Here is a 20,551-nt window from a genome sequence, read left to right as displayed (position 1 = left end):
AATCTTACAAGCAGAACAAGTGGCTATATGAAAATTCAGCATATAGATAGATTTACTTTTGAAACCATATTCCACGAAGAAACAAAAATAAATCAGTTGTCACAGGTAATAAGAACTAATTTCTCCAAGAGGCCAGTAATGATCTAAGAGATCAGCTCCAGAAAGACGACAAAATGGTCACCAGGCACAGAAAGATCTCAACAAGCATTGGTGACAAGACAAGACCTAGATATATTAAAATGAAGATAGCAAATATTTCTGTAGAGGTGTGGATAAGGAAATTAACAGAGAAGGATGCACGTCTTTTCCTTTTCTTAAAGTAGTGCCAAACTGAATTTATCAGGATTTGAAAAAAAACAAAAAACAACAACCAACAACACTTGGCACTTGAAGAAAGCAAAGTAATGAGCAAAAACTCTTGCTCCCAAGGATAACTGAAAACCATTTCAAGGAGGAGCTGACAAGTTGATGAAGCGTAAGTATACATAGTTCAAAACTCATGCAATGCATGAGTAAGCTAGGATGTCTGTACTGGAATATTGTTCTCTTCTGGACAGATTCACACACGGAATAGTTACAATTTGAAAAATAATTATTTTCAGGAATAGACTCTAAAGTGTATTTCTGATGTGAGGTTTCACTAGACACAAAAAAAAAGGTATTCTGCAGCTTGCTAAAATATGCCATTGGTTACTAAGAAAGACAAATGTAGGAAATACTTTACACATTAGAGCATCTTCATATCACTCTGTAACAGATCTGAAAGCTGATTTCCACGAATTCAACAATTGTTCAGGATTTACTAGATTGGTGTAGAAAACCAATTCCCAGCTACTCTACCAGCTCTTCTAGACAAGGAAGGCAAATGGATTTTGGTGCTTCTGTATGACTTAATGCAGGTTCTGTATACGGGTGAATATGCTACTACTTGAAAAATAAATGTTCAAGAAAAAAAACACCACTAAGCTGAAGTCAAAAAAGTACCTCTACTGAAATTCAATGTTCAGTTAAACTTGATGACAAAAGTCTTTGTTCTGGCTATCCAGAAAGTTGTTGATGGGTTTATTTTGATATTAACAAACAATAACTCACCCCATATATCTTTCAACTTTTCTACAAAGTGAATCTTCTATTTTTAGGAAGGATTTTAGTAGACTTTGCTTTTATTATTTATGAAATATTTGTTTTTTTGATATCCCAAGCACACCAAGCTGCTTCTTTCTTAGTTACAGTGTATCGCATTTGACGTTGTGGCATTTTGCATTTTTATTGAACAACAATCAGGTTTCCTAAACAAAATATAAAATAAAAATAAAACTTTTTAGGATTCAATCATCCATATGCTTTGTTAGGACAGCACACTTTTAAAAATGAGGAAAAAAGGGTAATTTCTATATGGAAATTATTCTTGCCTCTTAATCAGTAGTGGATTTGAAAAATGCTGATAGGATACACTGGAGGATACATTAGATTGACACGTGTTAGTAAGCAGGATTCCTCATCGTAAACAACCCTGGCTAATTTCTACTCCACTATACATTCTCCCAGTATTTCTTTTCACTATATAACTATTGTGGTTTTTTTGGTAAGCCTGGAATACATATTGAAAAAAAATGAGAGGAAATAATCAAGGAAATATTGGAATTTTTAGCAGGATTAAATATCTAATTAAGCTCGTGTGTCTACAAACAGGTGTTTTACAAGAAAAAGTAGGAACCCTTGCAGTGCTTGCAGTGTGATTTCATCTACTTAGAACATCTTAACAATTTAAAAAATCCTTTGCACTTTCCTGTGCTCCTTGACCATATCACAGCAAGATAACTATGCCAGAGCACTTGCTCCTAAATTCAAGTTTCTAGGCAGAAAGGACAATGGCATACGTGAACTCCAAATTCATAACTAAAAAAGAAAAAATAAAACTTTTCTTGGGAATTTAGCATATGTGAACAAATGTTAAAATATATTCACAAACTTTCCATATTGTTTTCAATCTGGTGATCGTTTTAAGAAGAAATCGTATGCATTATAATAACAAATATCAAATTTATCTCATCCAATTTACACAAAATATCTACCCTATGGATAAAACTACATCTTACCAGATCATGACCAGAACACTGTCTCATCAACTAAGGATTTGTGGTAAGCAACCTGACCTTTCTTCTATTGAAAAAGCAGTAACTGATAAAAAAGCATCTTCTCAACTCTATTTCTTCTCTATCTGATTACTTCACATAATAGTTGTATATTAAAATTCATGACACTAGACTGAACACAAACCATAATTATATTTACTTTTAGTTTTTAGATCATTTGACTGTAGGGAAAATTTGAATCAATATCTAGGTTCAATATTAAAGCTATGGTTCATGATGGAAGGTGTTCAAAGCATCATTTTTCTGTGGAAGAAAGTATGAGAGATGATAGAGATACTTATTTTTTTTTTCCTCACAGGAATAATGCTCGCCTGCCTTTTTTTAATGATTCTTTTCCTGATTTTTTTTTTTCATTTCAGGATTTTTTTTCAACTAAAACATTTATATAGACAAAAATTGCAAATATAGAATACTTTTTACATTAGTAGGTCTATAGGTGAATGTAAACATAAGAATGATGAAGATAACCATTCTTATTAGAAGAAAGCTACAAGAAAGTGATCAATTAGCAGAATTAAATGTATTATGCTACAAAGGTGTATTTGGAGCGGTGGATAGATGACTTCTGCTAGCATCTAGAAAACTTTGAAAAGCAGTCTTGCTTCCTTTTCTTTAGTTCTCAAACAGAGCTTAGAGACTCATGTAGGAATTAAAAGCTCTCTCTCATTACTACAAATATTAGTAATTGGTATGTTAATACCACTAAGTGTATTAAGTTTTCATTCAGTATAAGTACTAAATAATAGCTAGGACAGATAACCAGAAACTAAACTAAAGAAAAATGATAATTTTTCTTAAGCAGAATATAATGTGTCAGGAATGAAGTAGCAAGACAGCAAAAAAAAAAAAAAAAAAAAAAAAAAAAAAAAAAAAAAGCATTAAAAACCAATCACTCTCATCTTAAAAGTACCATAACAAGTTTCTTAGGATTCTTCATGATCAAAGATAATGCTGAAAGAAACTTTGCACACTGAAGCAGAAGAACTGAACATCAGTTAGACTGATGATCTTGCAAAGTAAAATACTTTGAACACCTTTTGTCACTGAAATGTACTCCTGGTGATAATTTAAATCCTGTCCTTGGTCTTCTATATCTGCTTCATTTGACTTTGACACACAGCAATGGCAAAAATTAAAAATTGATTGTGTCATTTACATAGGGGAGAAGGAAAGACTTGAACTTGAAAGCTGCAATTTTCTTTTATACTAATATCACCCCTAAGAGTCAAACAAAATTGGAAGTTTGAAGCAATGACTTGGTCATTTGATCAGGATATATTCTTTTAAGTTATCTGAAGTTGTAGGTCTAAAATTTTGTGCCACAAGTTTTAAAAAAGCCCCTAAAGTCACCGTTAGGCAAAATTTCCTGATAGTTGTAGTAGGTATTTTACACTGTGTAGTACTTTGTTTTTGTATCTGAAAAGACCACTGCATTTAACTTCATGAAAATGGCACCCACAGAAATATTCAAAAATACAGGAAGATCTTATCATCTAAGCAGCTATTGGAAATTGCATGAAAATCTTGCAAGCCATACTGTGTCATCTTAAACGTCTGTCACGTGAATATTTAGCAAATTCATTTAACCTTGCTGAAAAATCATTACAACTTTAAAAAGACCAAAACCATAGTGTTAAAGATAAAAATGTCACAATCACCATCAACTTTATGGTTGAATAAATGAAAGAGGGAGAACTGTTAGTGCAGTTTTCCCCAGAGTAAAACTAAGATTGCCTCTCTATCTGAATCCTTACACTATAAATATGTTTTAAATGCTCTTTGAGCCACAGTGGATTTTGCTTAAAACTCAAATGCAATTTACAGAACAAAGAAGATGTTCTACAGAGATTTATCAGAAGCTAACAAAAGCAAGTCTGCTTAGTTTTGGGGATGTATCTATAAATAGACAGAGTTGTCCCAATTGAAATTTGTCTTGAAAAGATGTATTTGTCATTTGTCTGACCTCCCAAGAGGTTACAGTGATTCCTCCTGTAATCAGGGATTAAACTTTTGAAGACTGATTGAAATACACAGGTTCAAACTCACTATTCATCATTTACTACTTTGTTATAAACAGATTTTCAGAAAACATGGAAGACAAAGTATCAACAGCAAAGAAACCTACAATTAAATATTGTATTTTGTGCATGTCTAAATGCTGTGTGTATATATAAACAACATTATCATTATGAAAAGGTGAAGACTTTTCGTAACAGATCAATCAAGAGTATTAGTAATGAGTACTCCCATACCTTCTCTCCAATACAGACATGCATTAGTAACCTGCTACTTACATTTATTCAATATAGGTGCTCCCATCATTGCAGAAGCTTGATATTTTTTTCTGAGAGGGACACACAACTTTCTGCTATTCAGCAAATTCAGTAAGAGAGATGTAAGGGTTTATGTACATTTAGGACAAAAATACAACAAGAAAACGGTACAACAAAATAAACTGGAATATGTAGTTCACAAAAAAATTTCGTGCCACTAGATTTATGGCCAGACCACCACTCAAAATACATATAAACTGAATTGTTTTTTGCTGAAACTTCCTCTCCTTTTTTCTTTTGAGTTCATATATACATGTTTAGGAGCCTGAAACAAGTTCCTACACCAGATGGTGAGAATATTGAAAAAATACTTTCTTTCAGATCAAAGAAAAAAAAATACAACAACCTGGAATATCAACTGGATGCTGCACTGCAATTCATTTTTTGTCTCATTACTGTGTGAATCTGTGGATCAAGAGGTTCAGTATAAATTGCATTCATATTGCATTATTAGAAAGCTAGGATCCAGAATGAAATACATAGTAAGTGAAGACACTTAGACATATTGACAATCTTGAAGAATATAAAAGAACCGTATTTCTTGACAAATTCAGATGATGTTTGAGAACCTGAGAGTGCTGAAAAGGACCAAACAAAAGGATAACAAGAGTAACTGGAGTTTTCTTTTCTTAAAATAAGTAAAACGAACAAAGAGTTCTCTAAGTGGCAAAGGTGCTTATATGTTTGTGCAAAATCCAACCTTTAAGTAATAGGAACAGAGAAGATTATCCCTCACATTTACTTTCCTGCTGTTAACAGTTGGGTTTTCCTTATTTTTTCCCTAAAGCAGATTGTACTACCTACTTTTGGAAGACATCACAGAAAAGCTAGACAACTTTGATGTTTCATGGCAACTTCTATTTTAGAAGTGGTGTGGTCTCATATATTTTGAACAAAATCTGATTTTGCAGTAATACTTGAAAAATAGGGCTTAATATGAAATGCCAAAGCATGATCCAATTATGGCAAGAGCTCATCTCGACTAATTTCCCGAAGAAGACTTTCAGACTTATTACTTTATATCAAAGTTCATATAATTTCCTTCTGTAATCTCTGAATCTTTGAAAATAGTCTAGAGGAGTGCATTCTGCTTCACAATAGGTAAGATTCACTCCTTCCCATTACGATACCTTCCTTAAAACACATAGGCTTAACCTAAAGCTATTTCTTAGCAATAGCACTGTCTGTTTTTAATGCTTGTTATTTGTCTCCTTTTGTTTTCTTTGGACTTTTCTGTTTTGTCAAGAGCCATAAAATTCAATGCAGTTTCTCTGTTTTGTATTCCTCTTTGGCTCCAGTTTTCTAACGTAATAAACCCTAATTTTAGCCATCAGACAATTGGCATTTTTTTTAGTAAAAATGAATGAACCACCTGCAGGTAGAACTCACTGAACATCTTCTTAAGAGAGCAGACTATATAATGAAGTTCAGTATGCTGTCCATCAGAATAATTTTGATTCTGTTACAGAGAAGGTGAGCATAACATTATCCCATAGATTAAAGCAAAACATTTAAACATTTCTATGGGTTGTTGCCAGTAAATCTTGTTCACTAACAGAAAAGAATGAGACAGCAGGAAGAACTAGCAGATGCTGGCAATCACTTTAGCAAGCAGAATAATCTTCAAGGATAACATATTAGATGAGGAAGAATGTTATTGTTTGCCATCTGCTACAAGTTTATTAGTACATCTACATCTGGTGCCATAGAAAGATCTTTGTGACATGAACACAAAGTGAATTCTGACAGAGCTTTCTTCTGCTGAAAGGAATTCTGCTGAAGGTGGACATTACAGGCCTTGCCACTGGTCATTTCCCTTAGTCTTTGACATAAACTATTTAAAAGTTTTATAAAAAGAGAACGTAATAGAGGTCACCTCAGTGATTAAATGGTATAGTATAATCAGTAAGAACTGAATAATAATCCCACAAGGTTGGCATTAAAACTTTCTTTCTAGTCAATTTAGGCTGTTTTTTGTTTCCAAGTGTCAGGCAGCAAATATCTAAGTTTGAGCAACATTGGTTGTTTTGAAACTGTTTTAAACTGATCAGTAGTAGAGTGGGGCAGAGAACTGCCCCATCTCAGGCTAAAAATTTGCACATACATTTTGTCAACAAAATACTACTTGTTTAATGTTGTTACTCAGTGGCAGGATTATCTACGTTCCTGGGGATATATTAAAGACATTCAAGGTGTTAACAATTTTACATTCATGACTGATATTGCAGGAGATAACATTCATCTTCAGTAACCATGACATGTTGGTAGACCCACTAAATTGTACTAAACTGTACAAGAGTACATGTGGAATAAAGTACTGTCTCCGATTTATCTATTACTTAAAATGATACATCCCTTGCATGCAAACCAACCTTCTTCAGCAGAGGCAATACATTAATCTGATAAGTTATATGTCTGAGAATGGAGTTTGCAAGGCATAAATGTACTTACTTTTGGTGTTGGGCAGGATGCAGTGGAGAGACGAGAGGTGGCCTGGGCACGAGGAGATTCTGAAGGGGTAGTGCTGAGGGAAGCTGTATCACGTGGGAGCACCTGAACACCACGAGAGATGATGGAATCTGGAATCTTAAAAAAAGAGAGATGGAATTATTGGTCAAAAAATATTTTATTTAAATGTTATTCAAAATCTTCTTTCAAAAAAATTTTTGGAATACCTCATTTCTCAATTTGCACACTTCCCTATAAGCAGTGCTGGTAGTGGGAACAGTATGTTCTCATAACTTCAGTAACAAACCCCTTGCAAATACGTAAGGTCCTACGTTAACTGAAGTAACACAGAATGCACTATTGGTCCTGAAGAACTTTGAATCAGGTATACTACAATATATAAAAGGAAATAATAATAAAAAGAATGTTTTTTCTTCCTAAGACTCAAACTCAACCCTTTCAAACCCAACAATGACCAGTGGTCACTTCTACCATGACATGAATGGAGGCAGACTTTTCATTCTCTATCTAGGGGTTAATATTGCAAACAGAAACCCAATTATTAGCAGTGACTGATCTCCTCTGAAGAAATGGCATGCAGTGTGTAAATACTCTTGATTCCATGTACTAAGTTCATTTCAGGTACAGAAATTCTTCATGTAAAAATTTGTGTTGGTAAAAGCTGCAGGCCTCTCTGAAGGAAGTACAGGCAAAAACACTAGAAAACACCATCCAAAGCCATTGCCTGTGTTTGAAATGTATTCTGAAGGGGAAAAGAAATCAATCTTTTGTTTTCACAAAATATTACACTTAATTTTACTTTCACTAGAAGGCCGGATATTTTTAGGATGGAGTTTTAGTGCGAGATCCTTTAGCGGGTATTATTAAGCTTCTTAATTAAATGGAGTCACATCAACTCACAACAATGAGAAAGTGGTCTTATATTTGGTAATTAAAGTGCATACATCACTACGTTTTTGAAATCTTCTGTCTCTTCTGTTCAGTTTTATCACTAGTTCCAAAGAAAAGAGGTACGGGACGGCATTTAAGAATGAAGTTTTTCTCATCTTTAACACAATGAATCTTAGAAAGTCTCTTGCTGTTTATTACTGCAGTATGTGGGCCCTGTCATGCAGATATCACACCAGATTTAAAATGGATTAGATTGTCAGTTGAACATGATTCGGATTTTTTTTTTATTCTTTTGTGTAAAATGATAAGACATACAAATTATAAATACCTCATATAGGAGAACTGATCTCTAACATTAGTTCTACATACAAAATGCAGCAAGCAGATATTCTGCTATAGAACACTCTCTACAGAGTTTTATTCTGATTTTGTTTTCAAGATTTTAACCTCTTTATGTTTCAGAGGTAGCACTTGTGACATCAGATTGTTCTTGCAATTTAATTTTCTATTACAACATGTAAAAAAATTAGCTCCAAATTCAGATTTCTGAATCTGAATATACAGACACGTATTTTAAGGTCTTATTAAGAAATTATTAGCTTAATCTGATGTTCAATTTCTGAAAAGAACCACCTGAAATATGTCTGGGGGACATGGCAGTAGTGCATAATAAAAGAAAGGAAGAAATGAAGCTCCAGTGACAAGCCAAACCACCAACTTTAATCATTTCCAGCCAGGATGTCCAGCATTTATTTTATTTTATTTTTATTTTTTTTCAAATCGAGATACTGCATCTGAATTTAGGCATTTCTGAGCATTTTTGCCTAGTAAGGCTTTAGGACAAATAGAAGCCACTGGAAAATACCTCCTTCCAGGATTTCTTGTCACAGGGGCCATCCCTAATTACAGAGGTTTGGAGAAAAAGCAGGGATGGTACTGAAAGAGCAGGAAAATGAAATGGATATGTATTCCCACGAACAGAATGGGATGTTCTTAATGGTCTGCAAGTTTTGCATATTAATTGACATATCAAAGCTGTTACAGTTGGGGAAGTTATAGCATCTTTGAAACCTACTTCAGGAATTTGTTCAGACCTTGGCAACAGTTAAAAGCAGACAAATTGTCTTACTTCAGTCACGAGACTGATATTACACTAATGTAAAATTTAATGGAATGTTACTGTCTACAAATATGATACTCATGCCCTCATCCTTTTTCAGACTGGTGTCAAGCAGATGTTCATGTTGTATTCCACACCTGCATTAGAAATAAGGTATTAAGTCCCAATTTATCTTGCAAATGCCACAAGCTTTAACCCGAGCTTTTAAAACCTGCTGAATCCTCAGAGTCAATGTTAGGATATTAAGGCAGCTTTGTTGCACTGTTCCTGTGCAGTTAAAATGACCAATCTTAGGGCACACATCACTAAATACTGCTTTTTTATGTAATTTTTCTCCCTCATCTTCCTTTCATCTGTAAAAAACAACTACATCTAACTTGGCAACCTTGACTTAGAGATACTGAGTTATACCTAGTGGACCGTATTTCACTTAAACCCTCCTCCATACATTAAATTTTCTCATGTTTAAAATTTAGCTGTACGGAAACAGGTTTTGTTCTCAGTGTACCACCAACTGTCTGCTTTCTGCTCTACTGCTGTGTTTCTAGACTGACAGTATTTTTTGCCAATTTCTGTTAGTATATAAAGAATTTCTTCAGAGGATCTCTCAATGCTAAGTAACTCGTATTACAATTTCCACTATGAATTAAGAAGCCAATAGAGTTTCTCTTCACTCTAGAAGACTATTCTGGGGATATTTTCCTCTCCAGAAACAGTACCTAACTGGCCTCTACTTGGAGTATTCTGATTTGCAAATGGGATCTTAGACGTGGTATAAGTAGAGGAAAGCGAGAACAAGGATATTTAATTCTGGTCAGGCAGAGAATATCGTTTGTATTCAGAGGCACCATCTCCCTTCTATTCTCCTTTTCTCTTGCAATTCCATCTTAAAAATGTTAAATATGCAAAAGGGCTGACATCTCTAAATTATACATTGGCAAAGCTCCAGCACTACCTACAAATTTTTATGCTTCCTTTTAAACTCCGTATTTTAGCAAAAAAGAAAAAAATGATAAAGGCATAAACCAAAGAAGATATAATAAAAGAAGAAATAGTTTTAACTCTTCAAATAAGAAACCTTTTCTTTATCCTCCTCTGATAAAAAGCTGCATGCATCTTGATACAGTTGGGTACTGGCCCACTACATCTTTTATACGCTCTAGCATCCCTCAATAGAAACACAATATTGCTTTTACAAATGATACCACGATCCAATTCTCCCTGGAGTTTACTCTGATCACTCTAGAATATTGAGATATTACCTATTGTCTCATTTCCTTCAGGCATGCAGCTCTTGTTTTTCTTATACCTATATATCCTTCAATCACTGCTCCTAAAACTTTATCTGGTTTCAATTTTTTCAAAATAACACGAAAATAAACCATGACTGAGGCAATTTCAGTCTCCAATGAATTGCACATGGAGTAACAATTTTCAGCTGTGAAAAAAAAATAAAATTTAGCTAAAACCTAAGCCAGGACACTCAGCAGAGGATGCTGAAGATAAAGGGAAAATATGATTACAGGCATTTCCTTTGAATGTGGATTATTCCCTAATCACTATCTTTACCAAAAATACAATTGCCATAAAAAATCTCAATATAAAGCCTATCTAGAACCTATCTAAATTTCAGCTTGTAAGCTTTCACAGACATAAAATCTCACAGAGATATTTAGGCTGGCTTACGGTTACAAATTTTGCTCCTAAGAGATTCACTTCTCCAGTGGGATAGCAGAATGTATTTCATAGCTAGAATCAGTATTAAGATTCTCTTTAAACCACCATAACCTGCTGATTTCAAAGATGGTACTAATACGTACAGTGCATCTACATAAATATACGAAAAATAAAATGCATACGTACCGTTCATTAAGTGACAGAGATAACAGAATGTTACTGGTATTTTTATGCACATATACTATGTGAGAAGGGGAATTACTCAGTTTATTCACGTTTAGTAATTTGTTCTTTAAAAATAAACTTAGGTAATGTGTATCTCTAGTCCAGACAGCTTTTTGTTAATCTTGTTAAGGAGGTTTGTCAGCCTAAGAGATTTTTTGAGTTTTCTGGAGCCTGAAAATCTGCAATAAGGAAGGGCAGAAGTATCATTGTGCTTTGGGTAATTATTATTACACACTCTGAGCGTGTATAATTGTCTCCCTATTTTTTTCGATTTCTTTCCCACTTTCAAACAAATGTAACAGAGGGTAGATGCTTCAAAATTCTAAATGGGGTACAACAGAACTGAAGTTTGGTGAAAATAGTTTCTGTCTACAGCTAGTTGGAATGGAAAAACTGTTGTAACATACCGACAGAAAGAAAGGAATGAGAAATGGTGGACAGAGAAAGATATCCACCATATGTGTCAGTCATTACTTCTAAAATTTTATCTTTTACCACCTTTTTCACAAATAGTTTCAAATTAGTCTAAATATTTGTGTTCTGAGCTTAGAGAACTACAAGTTAACCAGAAGGGGAAAAAGGAAAAGAAATGAGCTCTCCTCTTTTTCCCAGTACTTGAATAAAGATTGGCAGTGCTAGCAAGGTATTAAGAAAATAAGCCGTATATGCTAAATATTGTGATTGTTATACAAAAATAAAAACATCTTAAAAGCACAGAAAAAGGAAAAAAACTTCTGAAAAACTAGCCACTTCCTGCTCTGTGCATGAAGATCAAATTTGGATTATAACACGTGTAAGACTAATTTGCAAAAGGGCACAGAAGCCTGGATGGTAGCTTAATAGAACACTTTGGAGAGCTCAAATTCACTATTTTAGTGATACTGAAGAATGCAGTGCCAATACTAGTTTAGTAACCTCAGCTGAAAAAAATGAAACTATTGGAATAAATGTGTACGCATATGTACGCATGTATGTGGGTAATATAGCTTTATCATTAGCTGCATCATCTTTAAAGTCTTCACATTTTCTAAATGACTTTTTAAGAGGCATGGTCATCATGTTTTAAATACAGAGGGATTACATTATTCAATTGGTTGTTTAAATTACTATTTGACTAATGGAAAAAGAAAGTGCAACCTCTTTTCAACAAAACTAATGATGTTGTCCTAAGAATCTGCACTTAGTTTCTTGGCTGGCACGGAATGAACTGGTCCAACAGCACAAGCTTTTCAAGGCCAACTGCCTTCCTCGGGTTTCTCTAACCTGCAATTATGAATATGGTATGAATTCGTGATGGTACTAGAGCCCATTACTCTATCTTGATTTAAGCTTAGACTAAATCTTTGGGAGATGGAAAATAATGTATAGTATTTTATTAGAGCCTGAGTTACCACCTTTGGGTTATAATGTCAGGGTAAAGTCCAACAAAAAGCTAGAGATATGTTAAGTAATTTCTACCACGTACTGAAGTAGTTGCTTACTATTCACTAAAATTCAGTTATCTATAACAAGAGCTCACTGTATACTGACTCAAGTCTTTTATTCTGTTTTTGAGAATTCTACTTCTAAATGGAATACAAGAATAAAGGAGAAACTGTAAGTGATGTTCATCAAGAGATGAACACCCAGTACCAATGTTGTATTATATTGACAAACAAGCTATTGAAAGAAAAAAGCAAAGCAAAGCAAGCCAAAGGGAAAAAGTTACCAGAATTTCATAGCTCTAAAGCAGCAGTTTTAGGAGACTATTTTAATTACATTCGATAATTGAGTATATTAGATGATAAAGTTGATGACTAAACAGAAACAAAGGCTTTATAGCAATGATTATCTCAGCAGCAAAATTATTCAAACCGTCACAATGCATATATTTATCCTGTTTAGCTCTGCATCTTAAGAATATTCTCCGTAGCATGTTCTCTAAAAGACAGCACTGATGTGTATGTGTTAGAATAAAATAAATAACACTGTCTATTCACACAGAAGAATAGGAGGCAGGCTGTGTATTTTTAGCTACTGTTAGTGCAAAAGCCTCTTGGAAGTGCATCTTACCGGTTCTCCTGCACTGCCTGCTGCGTGATGGCAATAACTGATGAGACCAGGAATGGGCTGTTCACCTTTTGCCATGATAACTGCTGAACTGGTGTAGGATGGATGCTTCTAATGCACAACACATAACAGCTATGAATACAGTGACAGGAAAACATGAGGCTATACAAGCAAATGACTGAAAGGGAATGACGTGAAAACAGGTGTGATTCTGAAATGCCAAGCTCACATGAACACAGACAGTTTAGATCTCAGGTATTTTCTGCCTTTAAAAATTGCACAGATTACTTGTCTTTGCCTATGATAAAAGAAATTAACAAATTTAAAATTTGCATTAATAAAAACTGAAACTTGAAAGTGATAATTACCTTAATTCATCCCTGTAAAGACATATGTAATCAGGATTTTCTATAAATGAGGAGATGATCTCCAGCTGCAGCTGTCTTAGAAATGTCAAGATGTATCAGACCTGAATTCACATTTCTGGAGTTGGAATGTTGTTGCTTTGGTTTAGAAGTTGTTTGTTAGCATTTTGAGTTACTTAGAATTTCAATTCCCATAAGAGGAAATAAAAGTACAGCTTGTGGAGTAAATATAGAACAAATTAATTTGGAAGAAAAACTTTCCAAAAACACAGGAATACATTGTCTTTCTAGCTGAAAACTGAAGGTATAAAAAATGTAAGTATCTACATATTGCTACAAATTACCTGTTATTTCTTTGGAAAACAGATACAATTTTAACCAGAATAATTTGCAAGAGTGATCTATTTTTTTTCTTTTGTAGTCTCAAATTTATTATTTTGGTTTGAGTAAAGTTGATCTACAATTACTAGTTACAGAGAGGCTGTAAAGAAGATGTCATGGTATTTAATTTGTGGCAGAATTTTACATGTGTTACATAGACATGCACATTGGAATGCAGTGGACTGGATAGCTTATTACTTAACCTGCTACTTAGTTGTACTTTTTTATCAATGCTTTCAAAAAACAACACTCTAATTTCAAAATGGAAAATATAGTTTAGAAAATCTTGCTGTAATTCTTTAATTCCTTGCCACTTGCTAAACTTTGCACATTCATGTGTGAATAGTTTGAATTAAAAAAAAAAAAAAAGAAAGAAAGAAAACTAAAAATAATCTGTCACACCACAATGGTATCATTAAAATGCATGTTATCATCAAGCTAATGAACAACGCAACTTCCACTGAAACTTGTGATCGCCTTCTGAAATAGGATTCATATGTTTTTAGGGGGCTATATTTCTACAAAATGTATCTAAAATACATCTGTTTAAGCATAATGGCATCAGTGTATATTCTTAGCATGCAATGAATATTGGTGGAAAGTACCTGAGATTGAAACTAAAGGGTCTTCTCCGGAAACAAGCCAGACTCACCTTAGCTGCAATGGCTGCTGCAGTTATATGTGAAGAGGAACTGTCCTCTGTTGATGCAACTCCACTATCCTTCTTCTCTTCCTCCTCTTCCTCACACTGTACTCCTTTGTCTTCTGTCTGCTTGTGAGGGCTGGTGGTTGGAGGAGGAGAAAGAGGAGGTGGCGGTGAAGGTAGATCTTCTAGTTCATCGTGTACCTCCTTTACTTTTACAATGGCATCCCGCAAAAGATCAATGGCGTGAGGTAGGGCTGGCAGTATAAATTGAAAGCATTCCTATGCACAACAAGAAGAGAAATGACTATGAAAAGTTACTGCAGAAGTAAATAGGGATTTTCCAGATTTGCTCCCAAGGGATATTTGGGATTTAGATGCATCTTTTCACCTGACCATAAATAAAACCCTAAATGGGCAATTGCAATTGTTCTGAGAGGAAAACAAAGCCAACAACAAAAAACAAAACCAGAAAAAAAAAAAAAAAAAAAAAAAAAAAAAAAAAACCACAAACCAACCCCCCCCAAAAAATAGAGCCAGAACTGGGAACTATGAAACATATTTCATCATTTTTTTGTGCAAATATAGTAAGTTGTACAACAGTCAGAGCTACTGTAATTAAGCTAATGTTGGATTAAAACTAAGGAAAATGAGTTAAAATGTTCATGAGTACATAATACAGAAATGAGTTCATAGCAGTTTGCAGAATGCTACAAAAATGCAGAATTAAAAAAACATTAACTTTATCCCTGCAGGGTTATTAGCCTCAAATCATTTCTATTATAATCTTTCACAATTAGAGAATATTTCATAATGGTTTCCATAATTATATGTTTATATAATGTTATATATTTTTTATTTGTAGACTTATCCTGTAGACTATGACAATGAAAAACTACACTGATGTCATCATAATTTTATATATCTCAAAAAAAATGATCACACATGATCTAACACTCTCCTTACTCTATCATCTTAAAAACAATTATAAACTTTGTTTTATTTTATATGCCTGGAGAGTGCAAAAACACAGGCACAGTGTAACTGTTCTTCTTGTTCCATAATGGGAGTACACATTTCTAGCTACCTCTGATGCTCAAGTATGCTAGTATTTCATTGAATCAAGAATCATTCATGTTGCAAGGAACCTTCAGACACCATGAAAATACTGAATTCAGATGGGTTGCTCCAGGATGCACTCAGTCAACTGTTAAAAATATTGAAGAACAGAGACTCCACAACCTTTCTGGACAACCTGTTCTAATGCTTAATTATCCTCAGGTGATTTTTTTTCCTTTATCTTTTTATCCATTTTGATTCTCCCCTTCTTCAGTTTATGACTTTTGCCTCTCATCCTCCTCCCAGGCACCTCAAGCAAAAAGTTTTCTTCATGTAATTTCTGCAGACTGCATATATACATTAAATTACGGGAAAACGATAGCAAGGTCCCAGCAATTAATTGCCATGGCAGTGCAGTTAGGGAACATACAAGTTGACAGAGAAAGCTGACATTATTCTTTCTGTTGCATTTCATTTTTGTTTTTGTCTCAACTATACGGAAGACTTGTCAAATTGTAATCCAAGATTTTAGAGTGTCCAGAAAATAAACAATGCTAAACATTTTGTAAGCAGATATTCTAACAAGTATTTTCAATAAATAAAAATGATTATGCAAACGAACCATCCGTCAGAGATTATTAGAATTTATATAAGCCACTTTGTAAGTCAAAAACATGACTCACAAACACTCTATTTCCTCAAAGCTTCTACATAAGAGACCATCTTTTAATCACACCTTTAAGAATAATGAAAAGTCAGACTACTTCACAGATTTATGAATTCTATAAACATTCAACTTCTCACTCTGAAGAACTAGAGTAAGCTGGATGAGCATAATATGCTGTATATAATGAATATATATTAAAAATTTATTTGTAAATGTAATAAAGAAATATAACTTCTAATGTAATTGCAAAGCTCAGAGCTATTGAGCCTCCAGAGTACTATTTTTTAAAATGGTTTAAAACACTGAGGTATACAACCATCATTACTTCACTGAAAAAGCAGACCTCAAGCAAATGGTAAATGAGCACAACAATCTGTGAACTGACTAAAAATAATGAAAATGTACATTAATTATTTACTCATTAGCAAGTATGTTCCCCACTCCTACCACTGAAATAAAGCCTTGTTGGCTTAACTGTTGATTAATTGGTTCCCAAGAAATATTCTAAAAGCTCATGCTATTTCTAACACTCATTGTTTTAAGCAATTGTTAGTACAATTATGTAAATTGCCGTAGACCCAATGATTTCAATGAGCATCTGGTAATTTCATACTTTGCCCCTTTTCACAGCATTAAATAGCTTTTTTAAGGCTAGAATGAAACGAAACAGACTAGAACAACACAAAAATGGAAGTATTCTACAAATGTGGGTTCAGTGGGACATGCTGCACAAGTTCCCTGGAGAACACACAATTGGCATCGCCTGCATCTTCCAGAGCAGCATTGCAAAGAATGCTCCCGATTCTAGCAGGCAACTGAGCCCAGAGCTGCTCTGAAGTCAAGCAGAAATTCCTAGCATCTCTGGTGACTGCAAAGACTTAGGGCTACAGCTACAAATGATGAATTTAGAACACTGACAAATTGGGCTGCTTTGGATGACAAGGCTTTTTCCTCGCTGTTGTGCTATGCTAGCCTTATGTAAAATCAAGAGCCTACCAAAATGTTTCGTTTAATTAGCTACTAGAAGTATAGGTAGGAATGATAATATTAACATGACAAGTGCAGACTTCTTGAGTGTTTTCTTTTTTATGAGACAGAGGAGAGTTCATTAGTCAGAAATGACTTGACTTATTTACAAGATTAAAACCTGCATCGACAATTTAAAATTTGACTCCCTGATTTTGTTCCACCTTTGTCATTTCCAGTAACATAGTTTGAGTTGGGCAGTCCCTTATACTTTCTTTCCTTTGTAAGGCTTAGACTCCTTCTAAGTTTGTATGCAGATGTTCTGATCAAACCTAAGCTTCAGCTGAGGTTACTGCAGTGGCCTTCTTCCTTCTACTTCAATTACAGTATGGGTTTTGACCTAAGGAGACCCGCCTATCCTTTTATTAAGTGAAATCTGCACTTGTCACTCATAAAAAGAGAGAAATTTATACAGCAAGAGGGAATGAGTTTTACACATTCAGATCAGATTGCTCTGGTCTTCAACTCTTTCCATTTTAATGGAAACTAATACTGCATTGTGTCCATTTTTGAGATGGATATTTACACTGCTGTCTTTTTCTATTAATATTTAGTATCGTATTAATGAAATATGTATAGCGATGCAACTTCACAGCTTTATATAAGCTTCTTACATAATTATATTAATATGACGGAAAGGAAATTTGAAAGCAAGAAAAGAGAAATGAGACAAATACCTGGTAACAACCTGTCCTATTTGGTTCCTGTGATCCAGTCTGTTATAGAACCATTTTCTATACTACACATCTTAAAAATCCTTTCTGAAACCTCCTATTTTTAAGACATTTTATATTAAAATAAATTGTGACAGAAGAGATTATCATCATGACAGGAACAAATAAATCATCGGTTTATAAAAATCTTGCTTACATAACAAAATCATACAGCATTTTTTCCCTCCAGCAGAATTACCTCTTTTATTAACTACTTATATACTGAACTACTGCTAAAATACTTATTAATGTATTTCATTCCTTTTCCTCCTTCTCCTTTTACAATTTACCTATCTTTACAGTCTGAGTGCCTCAGGACACAAAATGACATTTTGTTCTCTACCTAGCATGTTAGAAGTCTACTGAGCACTACAGGAATCAGAGATTGCAGGCTATTTCACCTCTTTCACAATTCAATAAAAGATGGACAGACTTCTAAAAAAAAGTATAGACTTACCAGTGCACCAGTTCTCTAAGATGTGGGATCCATTGCTATGTTCATAGATATGTCTTCTGACTAATCACTGGAAGACTTTCAAGTAGCTATACTCCTACCCTACAATCCTCCATGCTTGGTACATGTTTTGAAGGCAGTTTAAGGTTTTTCTCTGTTTGTTCATTTGTTTTTTCAATTATAGAATCTCATTAGATTTCCTAAAAAGACTCTAAGGAACCATAGAATCAAAGAAGGATTACTGAGTCCCTAAACAGAAACTTGTAGACAATGTATCTGAAAATCTGTAATGTCTGCTTGAGATAACAGTATTTCCTCTTCAACTTTCAGGTGCGAGACCCTATAAACATCCTTTATATTTCTCTAGACAAAAGTCTCTCAAGCAACAGCAACTTCAGGGCTGTGCTGCCAAACAGCACATCAGTACCGTGTTCCCTCTGTGACTGGGCAGTGAATGGTTCAGAAGACACTGATAAACTACCTGGTATGCATTTGTTAGATGCCAGAGGTGAAGACGTTTTTCAACAAGGTCACTGACGTATACTGAGCCCTGGAGAGTGATTCTTGTGATTGATTCTCGTGATTGACAGGGGAATCTACCTTAGCAGATCTGTATCGGGCTGTATAGCTCACTATCCAGCTCAGCAGGGTGTATGTGGAGACGGCTGTCTTTCTGGATCTATCAGCCAACTATGCAAACAGAAAGACCACTGGAAAGATTGAGCCTTAATAACACAATAAGAGATTATTTGATTTTTATTTGATTTTATTTATATTTATTTTATTTGAAGATTATTTGACCACTAAAATGATCATCACCACAACAGTGAGAATTATTTCCTTCAGCAAAAGCAAGTCTGAAGCTGAGCTGCTAAACTTGAGAAGATGGTTTGGCAATAAGCATCATAAACATACATGCTGACACATATGAAAGTATTAGGCCAACCTTCATTGTTGTGGGGCTGAGTGAAATTTAGGCATTGAATCAGGTTTTGTTTTAACTGAATTCTCTCTTAGAGAAGAAAGATTGCTGCTATCAAGACTGATACAATTCTGACTTTTCGATAACAGCCTTGAAAAGCTTTTGAAAAGTTGGAGAATGGTTACAGATGGGGAACTGTTGTTTAACTGTATTTTTTGCAATGGGTTATGCAGGAACAGATGCATGATAAACTGAAAGCACTTCAAATGCTCTGCTGTGTCAGATATGGTCTATACATTACCCCCAACCTCTGATCTCCAGCTGGGCACCATGGCTGTATCTTGACAGTACGTTTATCGTCCCCCTACATTCCCTGATTTCCTATATCACAAAGTACCTAATACAGTATCTGGACATTTACCCTTAACTCTAGTTACTCTCCTTCAGGATGACTAGCACAATGACTGCCAGCACCTTGATAAAGATCTCCAACAAACAGCAGATTTTTGCACTGACACAAGCCCTTGCTCAATATGAAGCATAAATATTTCCAGTTAGACAACCGTTTGGCAATGAATAAATGGGCAGCAGGAAAATCAAGAGATATGAATGAGTTGTATTGAATAGCTGAGATGGCAGTAGCTAGAATTTTCATTCTATACTTGAACTTACTGATATAAATTCTTTATTCCTTTCAAAAGCAAAATAAATTTCCACCCTTTTTTCTACTCTTGCCATTCTTTTCTCCTTCACACTAAAACAAACTTACTGTAGTACCTTAATCCTCTCGGGCACAGGGAAATGTTTTACAATTCCCAGTGACAAGAAGTATTCTTATATCCTAACATAGCAAAGCTGAATGACAGTAATCCTAGAAAAGTGGCTTGGAGGGCAGAAAGACACAGATGCTGGTTAGTGTTGGCAACCAAGCATCTGAAAGACTTATAGGTTTAATGGATAAAAGGGAGATAGCCTCTTCCCTGAAGAAGAGAAGAAAGCACTTAAATGAGAAGGAGATGGTACTGTTGGACTTGATGTTCCTTATGGGTCCCTTCCAACTTGGGATATTCTATGATTCATGCATACAGATCACGGATCCTTTGTGCAACTACATACATGTAAGACAGTGGTGTGATGCTGATGGTTAAGTTGCAGAGCCATTGCCACAGAATGCCATGTGAGGGCGGCACACCTGGCATGAGCTGTCTGTTAACTACATTTAAACTGGGATTAGACAATCTGAGGGCAAAAGCAAAGAAGCTGTACAACTGAGAAACCAGTGTTCATAGGGAATTTTATCAAATGATTAGCTTTACCTTGAAGTCTTTTAAGGTATGTAGTTCATAAAATTCCATACACTAAGAATACAGGAAAACAGGGGTGACAGGTCCTTTGCATGCA

At 34.6% G+C, this 20,551-nt stretch overlaps 1 protein-coding gene across 19 annotated transcripts in view; it reads right to left on the bottom strand.

Annotated features, from left to right (window-relative positions):
- Positions 1-20,551, bottom strand: part of GPHN (gephyrin) — a 279,302-nt gene that overhangs the window by 88,402 nt on the left and 170,349 nt on the right. For 14 of the 19 annotated variants that reach the window (XM_084521331.1, XM_084521346.1, XM_084521348.1 and 11 more), the window contains 3 exons: positions 14,319-14,591; positions 12,924-13,031; positions 6,941-7,075 (listed from right to left, as the gene is read on the bottom strand). In XM_084521331.1, the coding sequence (XP_084377457.1) occupies positions 6,941-7,075; positions 12,924-13,031; positions 14,319-14,591 (516 nt within the window). The remainder of the gene's footprint in view (positions 1-6,940; positions 7,076-12,923; positions 13,032-14,318; positions 14,592-20,551) is intronic. The other 5 variants (XM_084521349.1, XM_084521338.1, XM_084521334.1 and 2 more) reach the window with 1 other exon arrangement.

This window comes from Aythya ferina, assembly GCF_964211825.1.
Source record: "Aythya ferina genome assembly, chromosome: 5".
Lineage (NCBI taxonomy): Eukaryota > Metazoa > Chordata > Aves > Anseriformes > Anatidae > Aythya > Aythya ferina.
The sequence above is the reverse complement of the archived record's forward strand: the minus strand, read 5'-3'. Positions and strand labels throughout refer to the sequence as shown.